General features: G+C 34.3%; 1 protein-coding gene across 1 annotated transcript; it reads right to left on the reverse strand.

The window, feature by feature from the left end:
• Positions 1–3,223: 3,223 nt before the first annotated feature.
• LOC120163398 ((+)-delta-cadinene synthase isozyme XC14-like) lies at positions 3,224–5,757 on the reverse strand. The gene is made up of 7 exons (XM_039173344.1): positions 5,591–5,757; positions 5,226–5,493; positions 4,772–5,150; positions 4,466–4,684; positions 4,231–4,369; positions 3,602–3,850; positions 3,224–3,532 (listed from the first exon to the last, which is right to left on the reverse strand). The coding sequence occupies exons 1-7, from the start codon at positions 5,705–5,707 to the stop codon at positions 3,224–3,226; spliced, it is 1,680 nt and encodes a 559-aa protein (XP_039029275.1). The 5' UTR covers positions 5,708–5,757.
• Between the last annotated feature and the right edge of the window lie 16,389 nt (positions 5,758–22,146).

Raw genomic sequence — 22,146 nt, forward strand, 5'->3', positions numbered from 1 at the left:
TATTTTCTTTAAAAATTTTAAATTCATAAAATTTATATAATTTTTTTTTACAAAATTAAAAAGATAAATAGGTTTAATGAAAGGGTAAAAATTTCATTTTAATCCCTGAATTTCATATAAATTTTTTAATTATGGACTTTTTTTGTAAATCTAAAATAGTTTAAGGATAAATTTGTAATTTAATTTTCGTAGATTTTTTATTATTCAACGACAGAAGAATGATATTTTAAAAAAAAATTTAAAGGCATTTTAGTCCAAAACACCGATAATCCAACAATACCTAAACGATGGGATAATCACATTTCCGGTAATATACCTAAAAAATATCACTATTAGAAATAAAAATTACCGGAAAATAGGAGAAGAAGAAGGAGAATAAAGAGAATACTAGCCTTTTTAACTTTTTCCCCTTTTCTCTCTTAAATTCCCTAATAAAAAATGAATTTTAAATCTATAAGCCTCTAAAGGACTAAAATGTCCCTTTCATTTTTCTATTCTTACTAATTGGTATTAATTAAATCGTTTCTTATATTTTACCATTTAATCAATTTAATCCTCTAAAATTTTAAATCCTTTCAATATAGTCACCGACCTAATATTTGGGGTATTATTGGAGTGATTGATATTGTGTTAATTTGCATGGAATCTTTTCAGTGGCAACTTGGTATGCTCGAACAACACTGTGAAACACACACCACAAGTAGCAGACCTGGTGGCAGCTAGGAATTTGGGTGGCTCCTTCTCGTCCGTTGGTTTGTGTTTATTGCCGGTTAATGTTTGTCTAGTTGTCATAATGGCAATCTTCTCTCTCAGCTATCTTGCTACTGCCGCTCTGCTTTTAAACTTATTAGAAAGCTGCCTTTCTACATTGTCAAAACCACACACTAATACCCTCTCCAACTTAATTAAACTAATTAAATCGTTATGGGAATGACTATATTACCGAGGAAATGTCGCTTATCAAATGTCGTATAGTTTCACGACCGGATTAATCTAAACACAAATCATTAAGGGTAAGATTGACGTGTTTGAAAAACATCATTTTCAAAAATGTCGCACGACATAACGACCAAACTGAGAAGTTATATATGTCAAATTATACTCATAACTTATCTGGATAGTTAAATGCTTAACGGCATTATAATCAAACATTTTTATTTCTTGACGATGAAATGTCGCTTTTCAAATTTTAACGGTGAGGAGGTGGAGAAATAGAAAACTAACTATATATCTTGACTCCACAATAATCGGATGATAAATATTATAGATCATAGTGATTTTGAGATTTGATGAGTTCTTAGTTTAGAGTTGAGTTTTAAAGTGATTTAGTAAAAATTTCAATTGATAGAGGATAGGAGACAATGAGACGAAATTGTTGATATCTTCAATGGTCGAAGAAAATGTCAAGGAATGATAATTATTGCATCGACGTGACAAATAGATAAGAAATTGTAAAACTTTCATCTATGAAGAAAGAAGATAAATTTAAAAAAAGAAATAATAAAAAGAGAAAACAACATGCATGATACATAAATTGTATATCAATAAACCAACATCATCACATGTGGTTGTCACGTCACCCTTTTATTTTTTAATTTAACACCTGAGTGATTAAAATAAGAGTAATTCAAAAGTTTCGTAAATAAATTAAAAAAAATTTAAACTGTAGCGATCAAAATAAGAATAAAAATAAAATCAAGTGATGAAATTTATCACTTGCCCATAATTACAGTGTAATGAAGGATTTGATTCCTTTTATATGAATTTAATTTTAATTCCAGATTTCAATAAATATTGATATTGCGACTAGGATAGATTTTAGGACTAGCTGGGTAGGAGAAACCTGCTGTGTCCTCCTTCCAAGACAAATCAATGCCCTTATTGGGAAATGGGGTGAACGTGAAACCCATAGAGATTCATAGAGATATTTTAATGTTAGCACTAAATACCAACAAAAAGATTTGCTCATTGGACAGGATAATTTTAATATTGGGTAGCGGAAATTCAAATTAAATAATATAAAAAGTATTTTAATTAAATATAATTTATTAGTGTAAAATGCAATAAAAGTTGGGAGTGTACAGAAAAATATAGAGAGCTGGTTTAGGCGGAGCTGAACTCAACGTGGATATAAGATGATCCCTAAAGAGATTCATACAAGATGATAAGGTACTAAATTATACTCGACACTCACCCGAACAACCACGAGAGTGCAACCGGGACAATCGAGACTCGCCCACTATCCCGCAAGCTGAAAAAATACACCATGCTGACCCCTATTGAGAAATTCCACAAGGTTGCAGTCTGTAGTCTGCTTCAAGAGGTTGCGTGGTGGTTGGTTCGGTTATTCTGTTCAAGGGTTATGGTTGTTATGCGGTTTAGCCCAACGAGTCTTTGTTGGGTCAAACTCTTTTTGTGTTGATCCGCTAGACTCGGTTGGGGCAATATAAAGTGCCTTAATGGTTAAGGGCCATAATATTCTTTCGGCCTACATTTTTTTTGCTTTTGTTGTTTTCGATAGTCTGATGGTCAAGATTTGAAGAATGTGCAGAATTGCAGATTATTACTCTTTATTATTGCATAGTCCTTCAAAGCGAACTCCTCACTCTTTTATTATAAGCATGGTGATGTGGTAATTTATCGTATTAATAAAAATTCTTATTTTTTGCTCGTGATTTTTTTTCTACAAAAGTTTTTGGCATAAATTTTTGGTGTTTCTTTGTACAATCATTATGTATCTTTTAACAAATCATATGTCGAAATTGATGATAATTGAATAAAGAGATTTTGAAGTTAAAGGTGTTAGTAGAAATTTAACCGTTATGGTACTTCTCAATGGATATACCAAGGATAAAGTTGTTAGGTTGATTACTGTGGATAGTGGCAAACATGTTACTTTGAATGGGAGTGAGGTTAAGAACTCATTAGAAATTAAATTATTTTTTGTCATATAAGATGTTTGGTTGTGTTGCAAAAAGGTAGAATGAGTTCAGGTTTTCTAATCATTGCAGTAAAAAATTGTAGCATGGAATCATATGGCTAATGAAGTTGAAAAATAGATTTTACAAGTTATTCTAAAAATAATTTTACAAGTTATTCTAATGAAGTGAATATAGGGTTGCTTTTGTTGATCGTAATTTACAATAAAGGGAAACTGCTATAAGATACTAAAAACAACATAATCATGAAATGGATTATCCTAACAGATATATCATTAATGTCTTCAAGCTGAGATAGAGATTGGATCAATTAGCAATAAAGTGATCCCATCCTTTGTAGTTTCTTCAACATGAGTGTACCCATCTCCAGCCTTATACATGAACTCAACGCCCCTTATAAGATTGAGAACTCGTGTAAGAACCGACATTGGGACAACCTTTGATGTCTCACCAAACATCATCTCGTGGTTTATATCTTTCCATACATTATCCACTTGCTTCTTCAATTCACTGCATGCTTCTTCTTCTGATATTCCGTGTTCTCTCATGTAGCATTCAACAGCCGACGCACAGTGCCCTCTCTCCTGCTCAAACTATACACACATATATACAAGTTAATTGAAAATACTCTTACTATTTGTTTATTTTATTGAAAAAGGTACCTTGTGTGTGACAATATCGTCAAAGAGGCGAGCATGAACGGCGCAAGCAACAATAATTTTAGGATCATTAGATGACCAATTGAAAATCTCAGGTGTCAGCAAACTTCCCATTCCAACTAGAGATGTGACATTTATTGCAGTAGTAGCAGCAGATATAACTCCTACCCTCATATATTCTTCCATCGTTGGTACATAGTTTTCATTGTACCATTTCACCTCCGCAAAATAACTTTCACTCAATTGCTTAAACTATAAATTGAAAACCAACAAAATAAGAAACTTGGTCACGTATATTTAATTGGTACTTGAATTTGACAATCAATACATATATTAATACAGAAATTGAATTCCATTAATAAAATTAATGTGTCACGCATCAATCAATATATGTCACATGCTTTAAAATGTACCTTTGAACCTAATTTTAAATCCTTTGTTGGTATTTGAATTTTTTTCTTAGACCTATTTGGTGCCTTGTATAATTACTTAGTTTAAGTCTGGTCCACAAATACTTCTTATTGTATGCATTACATACTCATATTTGACATTTTTTAAGATAATATACAAGAAGAAATAGTTGTTAACTTTAGTAATGTAAAATCACAAAAATGAGATGGGTGTAAATTTACTTGGTTTATAGAATATTGGACACAATATGATTGTCCTTGCCTTCCCATCGCCTCCTCAACTTCTTTATAGAGATCTAATAATGGCTTGTAGAATAGTTTCATGTAATCTGGAAGTTGATTTACACAATCATCATCCCACCTAAAAGTCAAATAAAATTTTAAAATATAAGACAAAATGTTGTAAATGCTAAAATTTAAATTCTAATATTCATGTATAAACATATAAGCTGCTGACCTTTGAATTGCATCTGTAAGGAGTTGAAGTTCTTCAAATTTGCCATATGAATCGTATATATCATCCATAATTGATATCATAGTTACTACTTTTGTTAATATTTCTCTGGCAAAAGAGTACTTAGGCTCAAAGTACATTCCCAACATCCAAAAGTATAATTCCACCAATCTATCTCGTGCAAACGGTAGTTTTGTAGCAAAATCTAAATCTTTCCACCACCTGAAACAAAACACAGAATCATTAATTAGTTTTCCCTTTAAATTAGGTTAAAATCGAATATTAATTAGTGTTAGAGTAGTATGTTGCCTAGAGAGCTTGCATAGATCTTCCTTGTGTGAAATTTGTAACAAGTTGAAATCCAACACTGCAAACTTCAACAATGTTTTGTCGTGTGAAGCATCTTCTTGATAAATGGCTATGAGTCGCCTAGCCTCCAACCTTGGAAGGGTCTTGCGGATGGGTTGGTATAGAGCATTGGAGACTAAGGTTGAAAGAGGATACTCCAAATTGCCAGCAGCTTTGGCTAACTCTAGATGAGTAGTGGTGAACGCAAGGGCTTCTTCGAGTATGACTTCCCCATGAACAAGTAAATGTGCAGCTTCGTATAGTTCAAGCAAACCTTTCACATCACTTGTTAAGGACTTGCTAAAGTTCCCTTCATCATCTTTGAACTTGCTGAACGTTTCTGTTCAATCCAATAAAAAATTATTCATAAGGATCGTAAAGGGTGTATGTGTAAAGTAGAAGGTGCAAGACTCACCGCAGGGAGCATTAAATCCGCTCTCTCTAAGCAATCGAAATCGAAGAGAAGTAGCCTCGAGAGATTGGTCATAGTTGTAGTGATGCTCATACACATTGTGCAATGCTTCCTCTATCTCTCTTTCGAAATGGTAACTCACTCCTAGCCGTTTGATTGTATCAATCAAACGTAATTTGTGCAGTAAATCATCATGGACGTCCACCTTAATCAGCCTCCTTACTTCTTCTTTCAATTCTTCGTGCTGTAGTTGAGTTGCACCATCAACGTTCTGCACAATTGCAGACAGTATTAGGGGAGCGAATTATTAGAACACTCTTAGAGGTGCAGACGCACATACACACGTATATAGTATCTAAATTCTTTACCATTTTAGATGGACATAAGAAAATATCCCCCCAAACCTTAGGAGGAAAGTTGGCTAAGGGACGATCCCGGATGGAGATGGATCCATGAGTTGAAGAAGGAAGCTTTGAAGAAGACATTTCTTTAGCTATTAATTATGTTGGAAACAATACGAAATGGGATAAATTGCTGTGAGCCAAACAACTGATGTGTTATAGTACTTATAGGGCCTTACCATATATACGTGGAAGAGGCTATTTTATTTTGTTCTTTTTTGGTGGGCGATGAACAATCATAAATCTTTATAAAATATATTATAAGGTATACCACCAAGTACTATCACCCATTTTTAGATTTTGATGGCTCTCTGATTAACCAAAAACTTAGGTAACTAATCAGTAATTTAAGTTATAGTTTACATGTGTGTCTTTGGTTGCGTTGTGTTTATCATTATTGCGAATATAACTGATGATATTACAGTTACTGCAAGTATCGTGGTTATGAAATTTTAATAACATATGCTATTGTAGGCATAACAGTTGTGGATACTACGTCTTGGACGATGTCGTTACCACTACATAACGGTCGTTGTTTTGGTTACATACTGTTATTTAAGTAATTATTCATAATATCAAGTGTTGAAAATAAATAAATTTTAAAGATAACTCTATAATAACAAGTATTGGAAAAAATTGGATCCCTAATAACAAATATTAAAGAAAAAATAAATTTTAAGAGTATGATCATAATAACAAATATTAAAAATATGGATCTCTAATAAAAAGTAATGAAAAAATTGGACTCACAATAACAAACAAATATTAGAAAATAAATTAAATTTTAAAGTATTCCCCTAATAAAAAATATTGAAAAATATTAGTTCGTCGATAATAAATATCGAAAAAATTGGACCCTTAATAACAAATGTTAGAAAAAAAATATTGGAAAAAAAGTAGACACTTGTACAAATATTAGAAAAAATAAATTTTAAGAATAGGTCCCTAATAATTAATATTAGAAAAATTAACTCACAATAATAAATATTAGAGAGAAATTAAATTCTTAATGACAAGTGTTAAAAATAATTGAGCCTTGTAACTGATATAAACTATTTTTTATAAGTATAATACATTATTGGAGTGATTGATATTGTGTTAATTTGCAGTGAATCTTTTCAGTGGGTTAGTGTTGCGGAAGACGGCTATCGGATAGAGCAAAAACGCAACTGGTAATTTGAGAAAATAAAAATTGAAGATAAAAGAGACACAAAATTTACGTGGAAAACCCCTAAATAATATAGGGTAAAAACCATGAGCAACGGTAGAAGAATTTCACTATGAGAAAATAGGAATTACAACTTCTCTCGATCTACCAAGGAGAAAACAATGATAATTTTCTCTTGATAAAAAGGAGAAAACAACTCTCAAGAAACTCTATAAATTCACTATAGTATTGGAAGAAAACTAGAATGCTTTGGGATGCTTTTGAAGCTAAATGAGCTAGGGTATTTATAGTTGAAGCTTTAAGGACTAAATTTGTAAATATCATAAATTTGAATGACTAATTGCATAGTTTTACCTGCACCATTTTTCAACAATTTCTGCATCTACCATTCGGTGCCTACTATTATTGACTTCATTTATTTTTCCATGCACTTTCGATGCATGTGCATGGTTTTTCAATAATCTCCCACTTGAAGATTTGATTGGAACAATCATATCTTCACACCATTCTTTCTACCTTGTATCTTTATGTTGCTTACGTCTCTGACAAGCCATAAGAGGATCGACACCAAGTAAATTTATCGGTATTGATTGCCTTCGTCATGAAATATGCTATATTGTCTTTGGTATGAATCTTCTGCATATCAACCGTCCCTTCTTCCACCTTTTCACGAATGAAATGGTATTGAACTCGTATGTGCTTTGTCCTTGAATGAAATGTTGGATTCCTTGCTAGATGCAAGGTGCTTTGATTGTCACAAAACAGAGAGATACTCTTGATTGTGCCCAAGCTCCTCCAATAGCATCTTCAACCAAATTGCTTTTTACTGGCTTGTGTAGTTGCTACATATTCTGCTTCTGTTGTGGATGTAGCCACAACTGACTGCAATTTTGAAACCCAGCTTACAGCTCCACCAACAACTTTGAACACATATCCTGTAGTAGATTTGCTTTTATCCAAATCCCCTGCATAGTCAGAATCTACATACCCATTGATTAGTAAGTTTGATCATCCGTAACATAATGCAACATTTGAGGTCCCTTTGATGTATCTCAAAATCATCTTTACTGTATTCCAATGCTCTTTTCCTAGATTTGCCATGTACCGACTAACCACTCCCACTGCTTGTGCAATGTTTGGTCTTATGCATATCATAGCGAACATTAAACTTCCCATTGCTGATGCATACGGTACCGAGACATCTCCATCCTCTCTTCTTCCTGCTAGGACTCATACTGGAAGATAATTTGAAGTTAATAGGAAAAGGGGTAGAAATTGGCTTACAATCTTGCATGTTGAATCGTGACAAGATCTTTTTCAAGTAATTCTTTTGTGAAAGCCAAATCTTCCTATTACTTCTGTCTCGGTGAATTTACATCCCTAGAATCTTGTTTGCTGATCCCAAGTCCTTCATTTCAAATTCCCTAGCCAGTGCCTTCAATTCTTCAATATGATCTTTGTTGGGTCCTGCAACCAACATGTCATCCACATACAACAACAATATAACAAAATCGTTATCACCAGACCTCTTGAAATAAGCACAAGGGTCTGCATTAAGTCTGTTGTATCCAAGGCACATAATGAAGGAATCAAATCTCTTATACCAACACCTCGGCGCCTGCTTTAGACCGTACAGAGATTTGTTCAACTGCAAACCAAGTTCTTCTTTTCTTTTTCTTCAAAACCTTCAGGCTGGAGCATGTAAATCTCTTCTTCAAGATTTCCATGAACAAAAGCTATTTTAACATCTAGATGCTCTAGATGTAAGTTCAATGTAGCACACATTGCCAAGATTACTCGAACTGTTGTTAGCCAAACCACAGTAGAAAAAATTTCATTAAAATCAATACCTTCTTTTTGAGCATATCCTTTGACCACCAGTCTTGCACGATACCTCTCCACTTGATCTTCACCATTTCGCTTGATTTTAAAGACCCATTTGTTACCAATTGTCTTCCTTCCTTGTGGTAGTGGCACAAGGTCCATGTATTATTTTTATGAAGGACTTCGATTTCTTCTTGCATCGCCATCATCCACAGTGAAGCATCTGAGTTGTTTATTGCCTCCTGGTATGTTGATGGCTCACCGTCCTCTGTTAAAAGGCAGTATGCAACATTTCTTCTATAACATAATCTGAGTGCCAATTAGGACGTCTTCTCACATGATCTGATTGACGAGTTGTTGGAGCTTCAGAACTCTTTGGTTCTTGTTCATCATGTGCTGGTTCTACTTCAGAAGAATCTCCTTGTTCAACCTCTTTTTCCACATGTATTTGTGTAGTCTCTGACTTTTTAGCACTATCATCGTCTTCTTTTCTTTGTAGCTTATCTTCTACAAAGATAACATCCCTACTGATGACTACTTTGTGGGCAGTGGGATCCCACACCCTTGACTCCATCAGCATACCCCAAGAATTTGCATTTCCTGGATTTTGGATCCAGCTTTGAGATTTCTTGGGAGTTGTACATCACGTACACAATACTTCCAAATATATGGAGGTTTGAATAATCAACTGGTTTACCAGTCCACATCTCCATTAGTGTCTTCAGCTCTATTGCAGTTGATGGAGCTCGATTCACCAAATACATGTGGTATTGACTGCTTCTGCCCAAAATGATTTTTCTAGGCCTGCATCCCTTAACATTGCTCTTGTTCTTTCTAACAAGGTTCTGTTCATCCGCTCTGCCACTCCATTTTGTTGAGGAGTGTTTGCCACTGTGAACTATCTTTTGATGCATTTTTTCCTGTAAAAGTCATCAAATTCTTCGTTTGTGTATTCTCCTCCATTATCTGTTCTGAAACACTTGATTTTATTTCTAGAATCAAGTTCCACCCGCAGCTTGAAGTTTTTGAAAGTTGAAAACACGTCTGGCTTCTTCTTAATATGGTACACCCAACATCTCCTGGAGTAGTCATCAATAAATGAGACAAAGTATTTTTCTCCACCTAGGGATGTAACTGGTGCTTGCCATACGTTAGAGTGAACCAATTCTAGAATATTTTTGCCTCTAGAATTTGATTTGTTTAATTTCAACCGGTGCTGCTTACTTGTTTTGCAATGGTCACACAAAGGAAGTGTTACATTTGTTAAGCCTGGAAGTAGGTTTTGCTCCACAAGGACTTTCATTCCTTGTTCTGACATGTGTCCAAGTTTCTGATGCCATAGCATTGCAGAATCTGAACTACATGAGGCAACAGAGGCTTATGCTTCTACCAAAGTCTCTCCCTTCAGCATATAAAAGTTTGCTGCTATCTTTTCGCCTTTAAGCACCACAAGCGCTCCACAGAACACTTTCATGATTCCATTATGTGTTTCAATCTTGCTTGCATTATTATCCAACAATCCGTAGGATAATAAATTTTTCTTCAGGCCTTTCATGTGCCGCACATCTCGAACAACTTTAATTGTTCCATCATACATATTTAATTTGATGGAACCATTCTCTTCTTGAGGTCATATGATATGTTTCTCCCGAATCAATGAGCCATATATCTGCATATCTCTTTCTGCCTTCCACGGTGGTTGATGCTTCACAACATAGAGCATCTCCATCATCTAAAGTGTTTGCGGTATTGCCTTGTGGATTGGAGTTTTTATTTAGACTCCAACAATCATTCTTCAAGTGACCATTCTTTCCACAGTTTTAACACTTTAAATTCTTCTTGCTCCTTGACTTCGATCTACCATGTTTGTGACTGCTGCTTTGGCCTCGTTCTGTTGATCTCCCTCTCATCGTTGTCAACGCTTTTGCTTGTTGCAGATTTACTTGTCTGTCTTCCTTGTTCTTGCGTCGATTTTCTTCTTGGAGAACAGCAGCTGCAACGTCATCGAAGACTAGACTTGTGACATTATTGTTTGTCAAGTTGATGATGAGTTGATCATACGAATCAGGTATACTTTGAAGTAGAAGTTCAACACGTTCTTCTTCTCCTATTGTACATCTTAAGGATGTAAGCTGAGAAAATAACGTGTTCAGTGTGTTTAAGTGCTCCATCACTGAAGTAGATTCTGACATACGGAGAGTGTACAATTTCCTCTTAAGAAAAATTTTATTGTGCAGCGATGTGTCCTCGTACAATTTGGTGAGATGATTCATATCTCCTTAGCTGTCTTCTTCTCCTCGATGCTTGACAATACTTCATCTGCTAATGCTAGATGAAAGTTTGCCATAGCATTCCCGTCCATTTCGATCCATTTGTTGTCATCTGTGAAATCCACTGGTCTTTCACTGATAGCTGCTAAACAACCGTCTTTCCTCATGACGGCCTTCATCTTTAATTTCCACAATGAGAAATTTCTCCCATTGAATTTTTCAATATCAAATTCCATTGTCATAGCTTCTTTTACGGATAGCTCCCACTATTTCACTATCGTGAATAGTTCTCTGGAACCTTCAAAGAATGGGTAATAACTTCTTACTTTCTTATGTTGAAGGATCCACCTTTTGGTGGCAACCACAAAGACAATAAGCATATATTACACACTCAAATCTAACTCGGATACCAATTGTTGAGGAAGACGGCTATCGGATAGAGAAAAACGCAACTGATAATTTGAGAAAATAAAAATTGAAGATAAAATAGACACAAAATTTACGTAGAAAACCCCTAAATAATATAGGGTAAAAACCACGGCCAACGATAGAAGAATTTCACTATGAGAAAATAGGAATTACAACTTCTCTCGATATACTAAGGAGAAAACAATGATAATTCTCTCTTGATAAAAAGGAGAAAACAACTCTCAAGAAACTCTCTAAATTCTCTCTAGTATTGGAAGAAAGCTAGAATGCTTTGGGATGGTTTTGAAGCTAAATGAGCTAGGGTATTTATAGTTGAAGCTGTAAGGACTAAATTTGTAAATATCATAAAGTTCAATGACTAATTGCATAGTTTTATCATCACTATTTTTCAACAATTTTTGCACCTTCCATTCGGTGCCTACTATTATTGACTTCATTTATTTTTCCATGCACTTTCAGTGCATGGTTTTTCAACAGTTGGTGCATGGATTTTATTTTGGGATTTATGCTTTTATATTTGTTGTAAAGGTGTTGAGTACGGTGGGTGGTCAATGGTATGCTACTGAATATGATGCTCTCGTTACTTGTGATACCTTGGTCGGAGGTGTTATTGTTTACGATAAATTAAAATTTTTAATATTCAACTTTATTCTTATTTTTATTTTAATCATTAAATATTTTTAAAAAAAATTAATTTGATCATTCAACTTGAATTTGCATCATTTTCTTTCACACGACTGTTAAATTATAAATGGTTCAATGACATGAAAGACAATCAGATGGTACTAAAATAACATCATTTTAGACCTCTAAAAAAAATCAAAATGACGTCTTATAAATCTTAAAAGAATCCTTTTATTTTTCTCTTTTCTTAAAAGAATCCTTTTATTTTCCTCTTTCTCCTTTCATCTTCATCTTCATTTTCATCTTTCTCTTCTTTTTTTCCCTTTTTCTTAACCAACTCAAATTCTAATCACCATATCAGTCATCGTCAACCATCAATGTGACAATTGATTTATCTCAAATTTTTCATCAAAATCGTTTCTTTCTTTGAATGTGAATTTAATGTATGTTCAGGTGAAAAACGCTCTAAACTTCATGATTGCAGCATTGAACGCTTTTATTTTTTATTCCTTGATCTTCTTCTTCGATCATTATATGTATCTCAAACATATATATAGTGCTTCTTGTTAAGATCTTCAAATAATGACTCTGATCACTATCTATGATTCTTGTTGGTATGCACTTATGAAAAATATATTAAATTTTTGTAGATCAGTTTCCTCATATTAGCATCTTGTATGTTAATCTTTATTTTTATGACAAGATAGATTTTATAAAACTCGAAATGAGGAAAAGATGAAATATTCTAACAAAATTATTTATGTGAGAGTTGGATATATATATATATATATGATTACACAATAAAATAAAATAAAAACTCTAAGATGGGCAGGAAAAAAAGAAACTTCACTCATGTCAAAAACAATAATACAAGAGGTTGCATATATGTGCAACTTAACTAACTTATATTTTGATCCTAATCTAGTATTTATATATAAAAATAATTATTTAATTGTAAAAAAAATATGCATAGAATAAATCTACTCAAATTATGTTCTTAACTATTAATCAACCTAGAAAAATATAAGTGTGATTCAAACAAAATTAGATTTACAGAACTCTAACAGTCTCCATCTTGAAACAAATTCTAAAAGTGTAAGGAGTCCAAAACTAAAAACCCAAATTCGATGAAAAGTCTAAACCCAAGAAAATAAATTAATTATTCTCCTTAACGAACAAATTCTCTACCTTGAAAATATATTTTTCAACTCTTTCAAAAAATCCCTTAAAGTATTAATTAACAATGAATGTCGATTAGATCCAAGTCATGCTCAAGTTTGGATGTAGGAAGTAATTTAGCCTTCATATTGGTAGGTCATCATAAGTGCTAATTTTACAGACAATTATATCACTACGAGCAATATCATGCACAAAACGATCACGATCATCAACAACCACCCGCACCTGATATGACATATATATATATATATATATATATATATGAATGAATGAGATAAAATCAATCTCAGTCATCTATTTTCACTTATCAAACAGTCTTAAATCTTTGTAAAACTAAAGAGTTTTACATTGTCAAAGTGGATCATAACACTATATATATATATCATTTTTATTAGATTAATAAAGACCTAATTAAAAAATAAAATAGAAATGAGTATTATTTCAATCATCTCTAAAAAATATAAGAGATAATTATAATATCATGTCAAGTCGGGTTGGGTTATATTTTTTCACTCTAAATTTGAGATGTCGAAACGATTTTTTTTTCTTTAAAGAGTGAAAAAGTGAGATTTTAAAAACCATTAATTTTAATTATCCTCTTTTTAATTTAAAAACAAATGCGATTTAAAAGATCTCTCATTTCGAAAAATTTTGGATTTCCTTTACGATCGAAAAATATGGTTCGAAGAGTCGCCAATCTTTGATTAGGGTGTGATTGGGCACCCAAAAACGCTTTGTCATTTTAAATAAAAATTAATTTTAATTAAAACAAAAAATTGAGGTCTGCGTTACCAAAACAATGAGTTCGGGAGTCGGTTACGTGTGGAGAAGGATTAGCACCCCCACAACGCCCTAAATCGGTACCTAGTCGATTAATTAACGTCTTTACAATGAAATTTTCAAATTCGACTTTAATTTGACTTTTGATCCCATAAAACAAAGATGTAAATTTAAAAACATTCAAAAGCACTCAAATAAATTAAATTAAATTAAAATTACCAAGTCATTTTAGAAAGATAAAGAATGTTCGATTATTTACAAATATTGAGACTAGATCTTAAAAGCTATAACAATCTTTTCTCGATAAATTTAAATAACCGAACATTTCCTTTTCTTTCGTTCCCAAATTTTAAAGTGATGAATCAATTTTTAGGTGTCACTAATGGGATACACTTTTAATTTAAAATCGTCAAAGCAGATCTCTAATCAGTTAAGACAACCCACTTAAAACAATTTTAAATTAAAAGGGTATTACCCTTAATCCAATTATGTAATAGTCGAGTTATGCACATGAGGATATCATACAAATTCTGCAATGTTATGTGACCAAACTTTCATGTAATGAAAAATATCTAAAAAAAACCCTTACACATATTTGTACCTATATATACATATTAGAAACAATGGACGCACATCCAAGGGGAAACTCATATGTTCGCATATTTATAAAACATAAGGTCTAATGAATTTAACACACCTGATATAATATATCGTACACATTATACTAAAATATGAATACAAGTATATAATATATAAACCTATATTTACAAATGATGTGCCATAGAGTGATACGTATATACATGAAATCATACATCCAAAATTATGTGCAAAATATATGTGTTAACATACCAATGCTCATATATACCCACTATTCATTGTTGACAGGATTTTGAAAACAAATGCATTCATACATACATATAATACATATCTAAATAATTTAAGCACAAACAAACCCATGCATATATATTTTGTATGTATACGTATTTAAAATGGACCACCATGCCAAATGACAAACAAATAAAATAAATACACTTGCGGGATTAAAATGCAACTTAACCAAACAACAAGTACTGGAACCATAATAAACCCCCCAAGATCACAGTGGCTAAACCTTAATTTATCCAAAACCTTTTACATAAAACCTAAACTAATATCACCTCTGCCGCTCAACTCCTCTCCATTTTTTACTTCTCTCCCTTCCTTCTCGATAGACAGAGAGTTACAAAACTCTCTTCGCCTGCCAGCATATTCAACAACCACGGTAATGACCTAAAATCTCTACCGAAACGAAGCAACCATTGCAGCCCTCTATCGTTCACAGCTCCCCAACGACAGAAAGAAACTTACAGACGAAGAAGAAAGGTAATTTCTATTTGGATTTTTCATTTCTATGGACAAATTCTTACTGCCTATTTCTAATTTATTTATGTTTTGTTAAACTCTCTTTTTTCCTTGACAATGGAACCCCCACCATGAACAAACGGAGTCAACAAGACCCCACTTGTGTTCGAGCAGTCTAGGTAAGTCACAGCTTTAATTTTAAAAACAATCACACGCATAAAAAACGAACTGGAAAATAAAGAAATTGGAGAAGAATTCCTCAAAAAAATGTACCTTTATTGCTTTCTCTATTTTTGGAATTGCAGGATTACACTATGATTTTCTTTCGTATTCTCTTTACATTGCAAAATTGCTAATAGTTAATTCGATTTTCTCTTGCTCGTCCTCTCCTGATGGCTGATATCTCCCTCGGCTAATATCTCTCCCTCGTTCTCTCGGTTAATTCTTCTCTGGTTTTTCTTTGTCTCTGTAATCTCTTAACTTGTGATCGTTCCCCCTTTTTTTTGTAATATGTGATGATTCCTCCCTTTTCTCTCCCTATGATCTCTGTTTTCTCCTATTTTTCTGCGTGTCCTCCCCTCTCCAGATATTTTCTAGTGGTTAATCCCTTCCTTTTCCTATGGCGGTTAGACCCTCACCCCATTTACAGTTTCTTTCTCTCTGTTTAAAATCATGGACCCCAATTCTCTTGGTTAACTCCGATAATATTTGTTAACCTCCATAACTATCCTTGTTTTCCAGAGAGTAGTCACGTGGGTTGGAGTTGGGCCTTCAACTGGTTTGGGGTTGGGTTAAGTTGCCATTACTTTGAGTTTGTTCCGACATAACCCTGGAAAAATCGAGTATCTACAGTTGCCCCTCTTTGCTCATTGTCGTGTAACGAGAATAGAGCAAAGATCAAAAGATGATCGAATTTGTCCGGTCATGAGAACTTTAAAAGATTAAACCTCTCCACTGTTATTTCGGGATAAATAAGACTTGAAAAATCTTCGAATGACGTGTCCACTCCCTCTTGTTCAGGGATTAAAGAACTCAAACAATCTTTTAAAAATGGGTTCGCTCCCTATTACTTCAGGGAGTAGAACTCGAACAATCTTCTGTTTACGGGTTCACTTCATCTTGCTTTAGGAAGTAAACTCGAACAATCTTCTGCTTACGGGTTCGCTCCCTTTTGCTTCAGGGAGTAGAACTCGAACAATCTTCTCCCTACGGGTTCTCTCCCTCTTGCTTCAGGGAGTAAAACTCGAACAATCTTCTGCCTACGGGTTCGCTCCCTCTTGCTTCAGGGAGTAGAACTCGAACAATCTTCTGGTGTGATTCTGCTTCACTATTCTTCCATGAAGGCTCAACTTCAAAGGTTAAACCTGAAAATCAAACGTTTCCACTTATTAATGTATGCTTGAAGATTTGAAAAATATTATACTAGAAAAAATTTAGAATTTAAGAGAATATTTGAGAATTCATTTCTCTTGAGGGAGCTTGTCTCGCAACAACTAGATATGAGAATCTTTTTGGAATCGACTGCCATCTGAACCTCTCTTTTCCTGGGACCCTGAATTGGTTAATGACTCCTCCTACGCATTTGCTTTAATCAACTGATCCGTTTCTTTGTACTCGAGAACCTTCGCTTTTCTCCCACATCTGATGATCTGATGGCTTGCTCAAACACTCTTCCGAGAAGGCTTAAAATGGCTCGGAGGACTTATCATCTCGCTCGAAAGACTTACAAATGACCCGAAGGATTTCATCACCATGCTCGAAAGACTTACTGATGAATTTGCTTCACTACTCTTCGGTGAAGGCTTACAAATTACCCGAAGATTTTAATCATCATGCTCGAAAGACTTACTGATGGCCCGAAGGATTTCATCATCATGCTCAAAAGACTTACTGATGGCACTTACTGATGGATTTGCTTCACTACTCTTCGGTGAAGGCTTACAAATTACCCGAAGGATTTAATCATCATGCTCGAAAGACTTACTGATGGCACTTACTGATGGGTTTGCTTCACAACTCTTCGGTGAAGGCTTACAAATTACCCGAATGATTTAATCATCATACTCGAAAGACTTATTGATGGCCCGAAGGACTTAAATTGATTACTAGGTAAGAAATCTTTCTTAATTTTCAAAAATTTCAATTTTTAGATTTTAATGAGAAATCCTCTATGGATTGACCCCTGCGTTCCTCAGGTTCTGTCTCTCTAAACATAATTCCCTGTATTTGATGTTTAACTTCTACCTTTCAATTGTCGGGATTTTAACATCCTGCATCTTCTCTTTTCACTGGAGGATTTGTCAAAACCATGTGTTTATGCATGAAACACGAATGCAATTAAATGTATTAGCGTAATGCTTTTTCTTTTATGCAAATGATGTTCTCATGAATGCATAAATGTCGATTCTATCTTTATTTGACTTCAAAATGGCGAACTCAATCTTCTTCTACTTGATCATTCCTCTCCGAGGTTTGTTTTAGATATACGTATAACAACTCATAATTTTCAACTTGCATTTCTGAAGAGCAATCTGACCTTCTTCTACCTTCTTGTTGTCTTTGTTTTCTATCTTCATTTCGGAGAAATTGCTTTCTCTCTCAACTTTTGCTATGATCAGAAATACCACGGTGTTGCCCCATTTCCGTCCTTGGCTCAATTATGCTTTCTAAGTTGTTCTTTCTGGACTATGTCATTGATTGATACTCGGTTGGTTTGCTTTACAAGGTAAGCTCTGCTCAAATTCACAATTTTCCCCTGACACTTTAAGTTGTGAGACTCATTCTCAATATTTCTTTGTCTGAATCTTGTCATCTCAACATGATCTGGGTTTCTAGTCATGCCCCAAAGTGGGTACTTATGGATTTCTTCGTGCCCAACATATCATAACTTGAATGTTCTCATTCTGGTGTCTCTACACAGTGGTGTTGTCAAGTAGGTTGAAGGCGTCTATTCATATTGTCATAAACACTTAAGAAGTTACCAATTTTTCTAGCAAAATGTCTTGCATTTTGTACAAGCTGTAATAGGTGCCCCTTCTGAATAATGAGATCATCTTTTCTTGATGAGTAATTGACAACGTCATAAGGAAATTTTAAGTTTCATTCTTCATTCATTCTGTTCTCTTGGACCATCTACTTCAAGATTGTGGAATGCTTCATGTTCTGGCATTGCTTATTCCTTTTCTCCAATAGAGGCATAATGAGTCACACAAGCTTCAAGGATCTTTCACACTTGAAACTGACATGTTTGAAAATGTTTTTCCCCTTTTTTTTATTATAGGGATCAAAGAATGAAAGAATTTTATAAAACATTGCCCCTTAATTCAGGCTCACAATCGAATCGAATCATAAACATGAGTTCACATAATATCAAAAGAATCAATAGTTTCTTTAATGTTTTCAAAGTTATACCTCTTTGACAAGTGTCAAAATTGATGGGTTGGCTTCCTATTTTTTAAGGTTTCGACCACCAAAATTTCATTTCCCTCTCGATCATCGTGAATATTTTAACATGCACCTCTTTCTCGTCTTGGTATTTTAATCGGATACGGACAAAATGACGCAACTTGCATAATCAATTACTAGACTTCCTAGAACACTTCTATTTCAATTCTCTAAAATCTTCCATTTGTTCAAGCCTCTTAGACTCCTCTAACAAAAGTAGTGCAAAATATCGGTCTAAAAATGAAATTCCTGAGTGCTCGTGTGAAATTGACTATAACAGGTGTTCCTTAACTCCCTTAGTTCATTTTTACTAAACTCTTATTCATAAAATTGATTTAATTTGTCATTATCTGGCTAGCTGAAATCAGTTTTATTGTAATTTGCCTTTATTGGGCTAACTGAAGGTTCATCTCATCACAAAGTCTTTGACTTGACAATCACAGTGGAGCATACACCGAATTGCCAAGTACCAGATCAGGTCATGGTTTGAATATAATCTATTCATAAAGCCAGGGCTTTCGAGTTTCCTCTATAACCAATTGCTTTAGCAGAATAGCTCAGCTTTATTGTAGACATATAATATAATCACTTTTATCAAGCTAGCTAAATTCTATCTATAAAGCCCGGGCGTTTAACCAATTACTCTAGAGGGACAACTCAAGCTTTATTGTATACATATAATATTATAATCTGGGTATAAGGATCCAATTTCTTAAGCTTGTCAAGAAGAACCTGTCATATTCCAGGTGTTGTTGAAAGTCAGAAAATCTCATCGTTAGAGTCAATTTCCAAGCAACTGACCTAAACTAGACTAATCTACTCGACTATTCCATCTGTAAAGATCATAATCATCATTGAACATCATCAACAGAATTGAAATCTAGTTGGTTTTGTAACATCATACACAAAAGATGTCTCATGTTGTCCGCTCCTATACATACCTGAATACCAAGCCTCTTGTCATTCCCTTATAAAGGATAATGTTATATCCTATAAGAAAGGGTATGGTGTTCGATTGTATATTTTGGGGGTAAGGTTCAGGGTCCTTGTTTTATCAGGTTTCAATCATGTCACTTTGTCAAAGAACAATAACTCTGACCATTTACAGAGTTTTTTTAATTCAGTTGATATTCAAAGAATTTCAAATCGCAAATTTAATTCAATGATCACCATCTTTAAAGTAGCATGAATTCATTTAAATATCATTATAAAAAACTGAGAAAGGATAAAAAACAAGTTCAAACATGATGTTGCAAATGGAATAAAGCTTCATGATAGAATGAAATGATCTCTTCCTACCTAGGATGCCCATTACTCATCTAACGTAGCAACACCTGACCTAAACGGATGCTACATTATGTGCTCTGATGCCCCACTCAAGCTCGTCGTCCACCGTTCCACCAATTCCTCTGTTAACATCCCATTTGCCACAAGCATCTCTATCTCCTTTAACTGTGGCCTACAGTTTCCCGTAGAATGTCCCAATGCCCCCAAGTGGAAATCACAGACACTATCTTGATCATAGCTATAAGCAGAAGGGTTTGGTTGCACTTTCACTGGCCTCGGTGTGAGGTATTGGCCTTCAATAAAATGGGGATACAGATCTGAGATATGAGTTTGGAACACTTTCAAAGCATTTTTCGATCTTAGGACTTTCTTTGGATGTCTCGAGTAACCCGCTACCCCTTTTCTTTTACGGCTTTAAGAGCTCTGGACGTAACATTCATTCACCTCATCAGTTTGTTCCTTTTGATCGGTTGGGTTTTTAGAAGTGTCTTTCAAGTTTCCTTTGTTGATTGCATCCTCAATTAACTCTCCAGCTGTCATAAGATCCTTGAAGTTATTCGTCGACTTTCCCAATATTAACTCAAAGAAAGGAGCTGGAAGAGAATCGTGAAACATATATGATATTTCTTCTTCTAACTAAAGAGGTTGAACTTGTGCTATCATTCCTTTCCATTTTAGGGCATATTCTTTAAAGCTATCAGTAGATTTCATTCTTATCCTTTGAAGGTCATGACGTTTTGGGGCTAAGCCTTTAACATATTGATATTGCCCCAGAAAAGCATCAGCTAGGTTGACCCATGTCTTGATCTGTTCTTTGTTCAAACAGTTATACCATACTACAGCTGACCCAACAAGACTATCATGGAAGTAATGAATCAACAGATTGTCATTATTTAGGTACCCTTCCCTCTTTCTAAAAAACATCTTCAGATGAATTAAGGTACAACTAGTGCCATCATATTTCTCAAAATTAGGCACCCTAAATTCATGTGGGATGGCCAAATTAGGGACCAAACTGAAACTGAGTTCTCTAGCTTCTAACTCCTTGTGAGGGGTATTAATAACCTTCATATCTTTAACGGCTTCATTCAACCACCTGAATTTGTCTTCAAATTGCTCATAATAGACGAGGCTCTTCCATTGGTTTAAGTTAGATACTCCAGGGAAAATTATCACTCTTGATGTACCAGTCTGATGAGATTGATTTCCTTTATCCTCCATTTTCTCTTTACCAGCAGCCTGTGGTACCAGTACCTGGATCATTTGATTCGATACGCCTTGCAAAGAACCCGATGCTTGATTCCTCGTATCTTGTTGTGACCCGACTAACTGATCTTGTGATTCCTTATGAGATTGATCCATTGTTTCCATTTGTTTGTTCATGACGATGAGGAAGTAGAATGAATGAATGATCTTGTTATTACTGTCACATAACCTTCCATAAATTATTTCTGTGTTTTTATAATTAATGCATGTAAAATGCTTAAATAAATACATGTAATGAAAATGCAAATGTCAAATGCAAATACTAAAGGTGTCATTCCAGAGTGACCATCTTAAAACAACTTTCATTGAACACAAAGGTCTCGGTACATCAAACAAACTTTACATATAATGGACAGCTTTCACTCGAACTTTTCTATCTCCTTCAAAAGCCAATTTAATTTCCACTCATGCTCGGGGGTCGAGTTGTCAATCTGCTTCAATTCTATTGCAAAGCTAGCTAAATCAACCCATTTATGAGCCACATTGCTTGCTTGGGTCATAGTTTATTTCATGACGTTGTCTCTTTTCTCTATCTTGAGTGCCGATTCTCAGAGCTGTAGACACTGCTGTTGAATCTTCCTTGTAAGAAAGTCATTTTGGTTATGAAGCTCTTGTATAAGATCACTACAATCATCCACAATCTTAATCAACTTCTCGTTCTGGCTCTAACGACTTCTAGCTCAGCTTCAGTCTCCCGCTTGTGGAGCTGATATGAGATTTCCATATTAGCAATGGATCTGTTCAACGTCTGAATTTCAGCCTGATATCTTCCCAAATTATCAACAACTATATTGCGTCTTCTTTCTGCAATCTGTAAATCATGAGAAAACTTCTCGGCTCGACCTTCGTGCATATTGCAATTCTTTCTCCACTGTTCAGCCTCATTCTTCAGTTTAGCGACTCCTGTTATC

Source organism: Hibiscus syriacus, unplaced genomic scaffold (genome assembly GCF_006381635.1).
Source record: "Hibiscus syriacus cultivar Baekdansim isolate YM2019G1 unplaced genomic scaffold, ASM638163v2 tig00111445_pilon, whole genome shotgun sequence".
NCBI classification, from domain to species: domain Eukaryota; kingdom Viridiplantae; phylum Streptophyta; class Magnoliopsida; order Malvales; family Malvaceae; genus Hibiscus; species Hibiscus syriacus.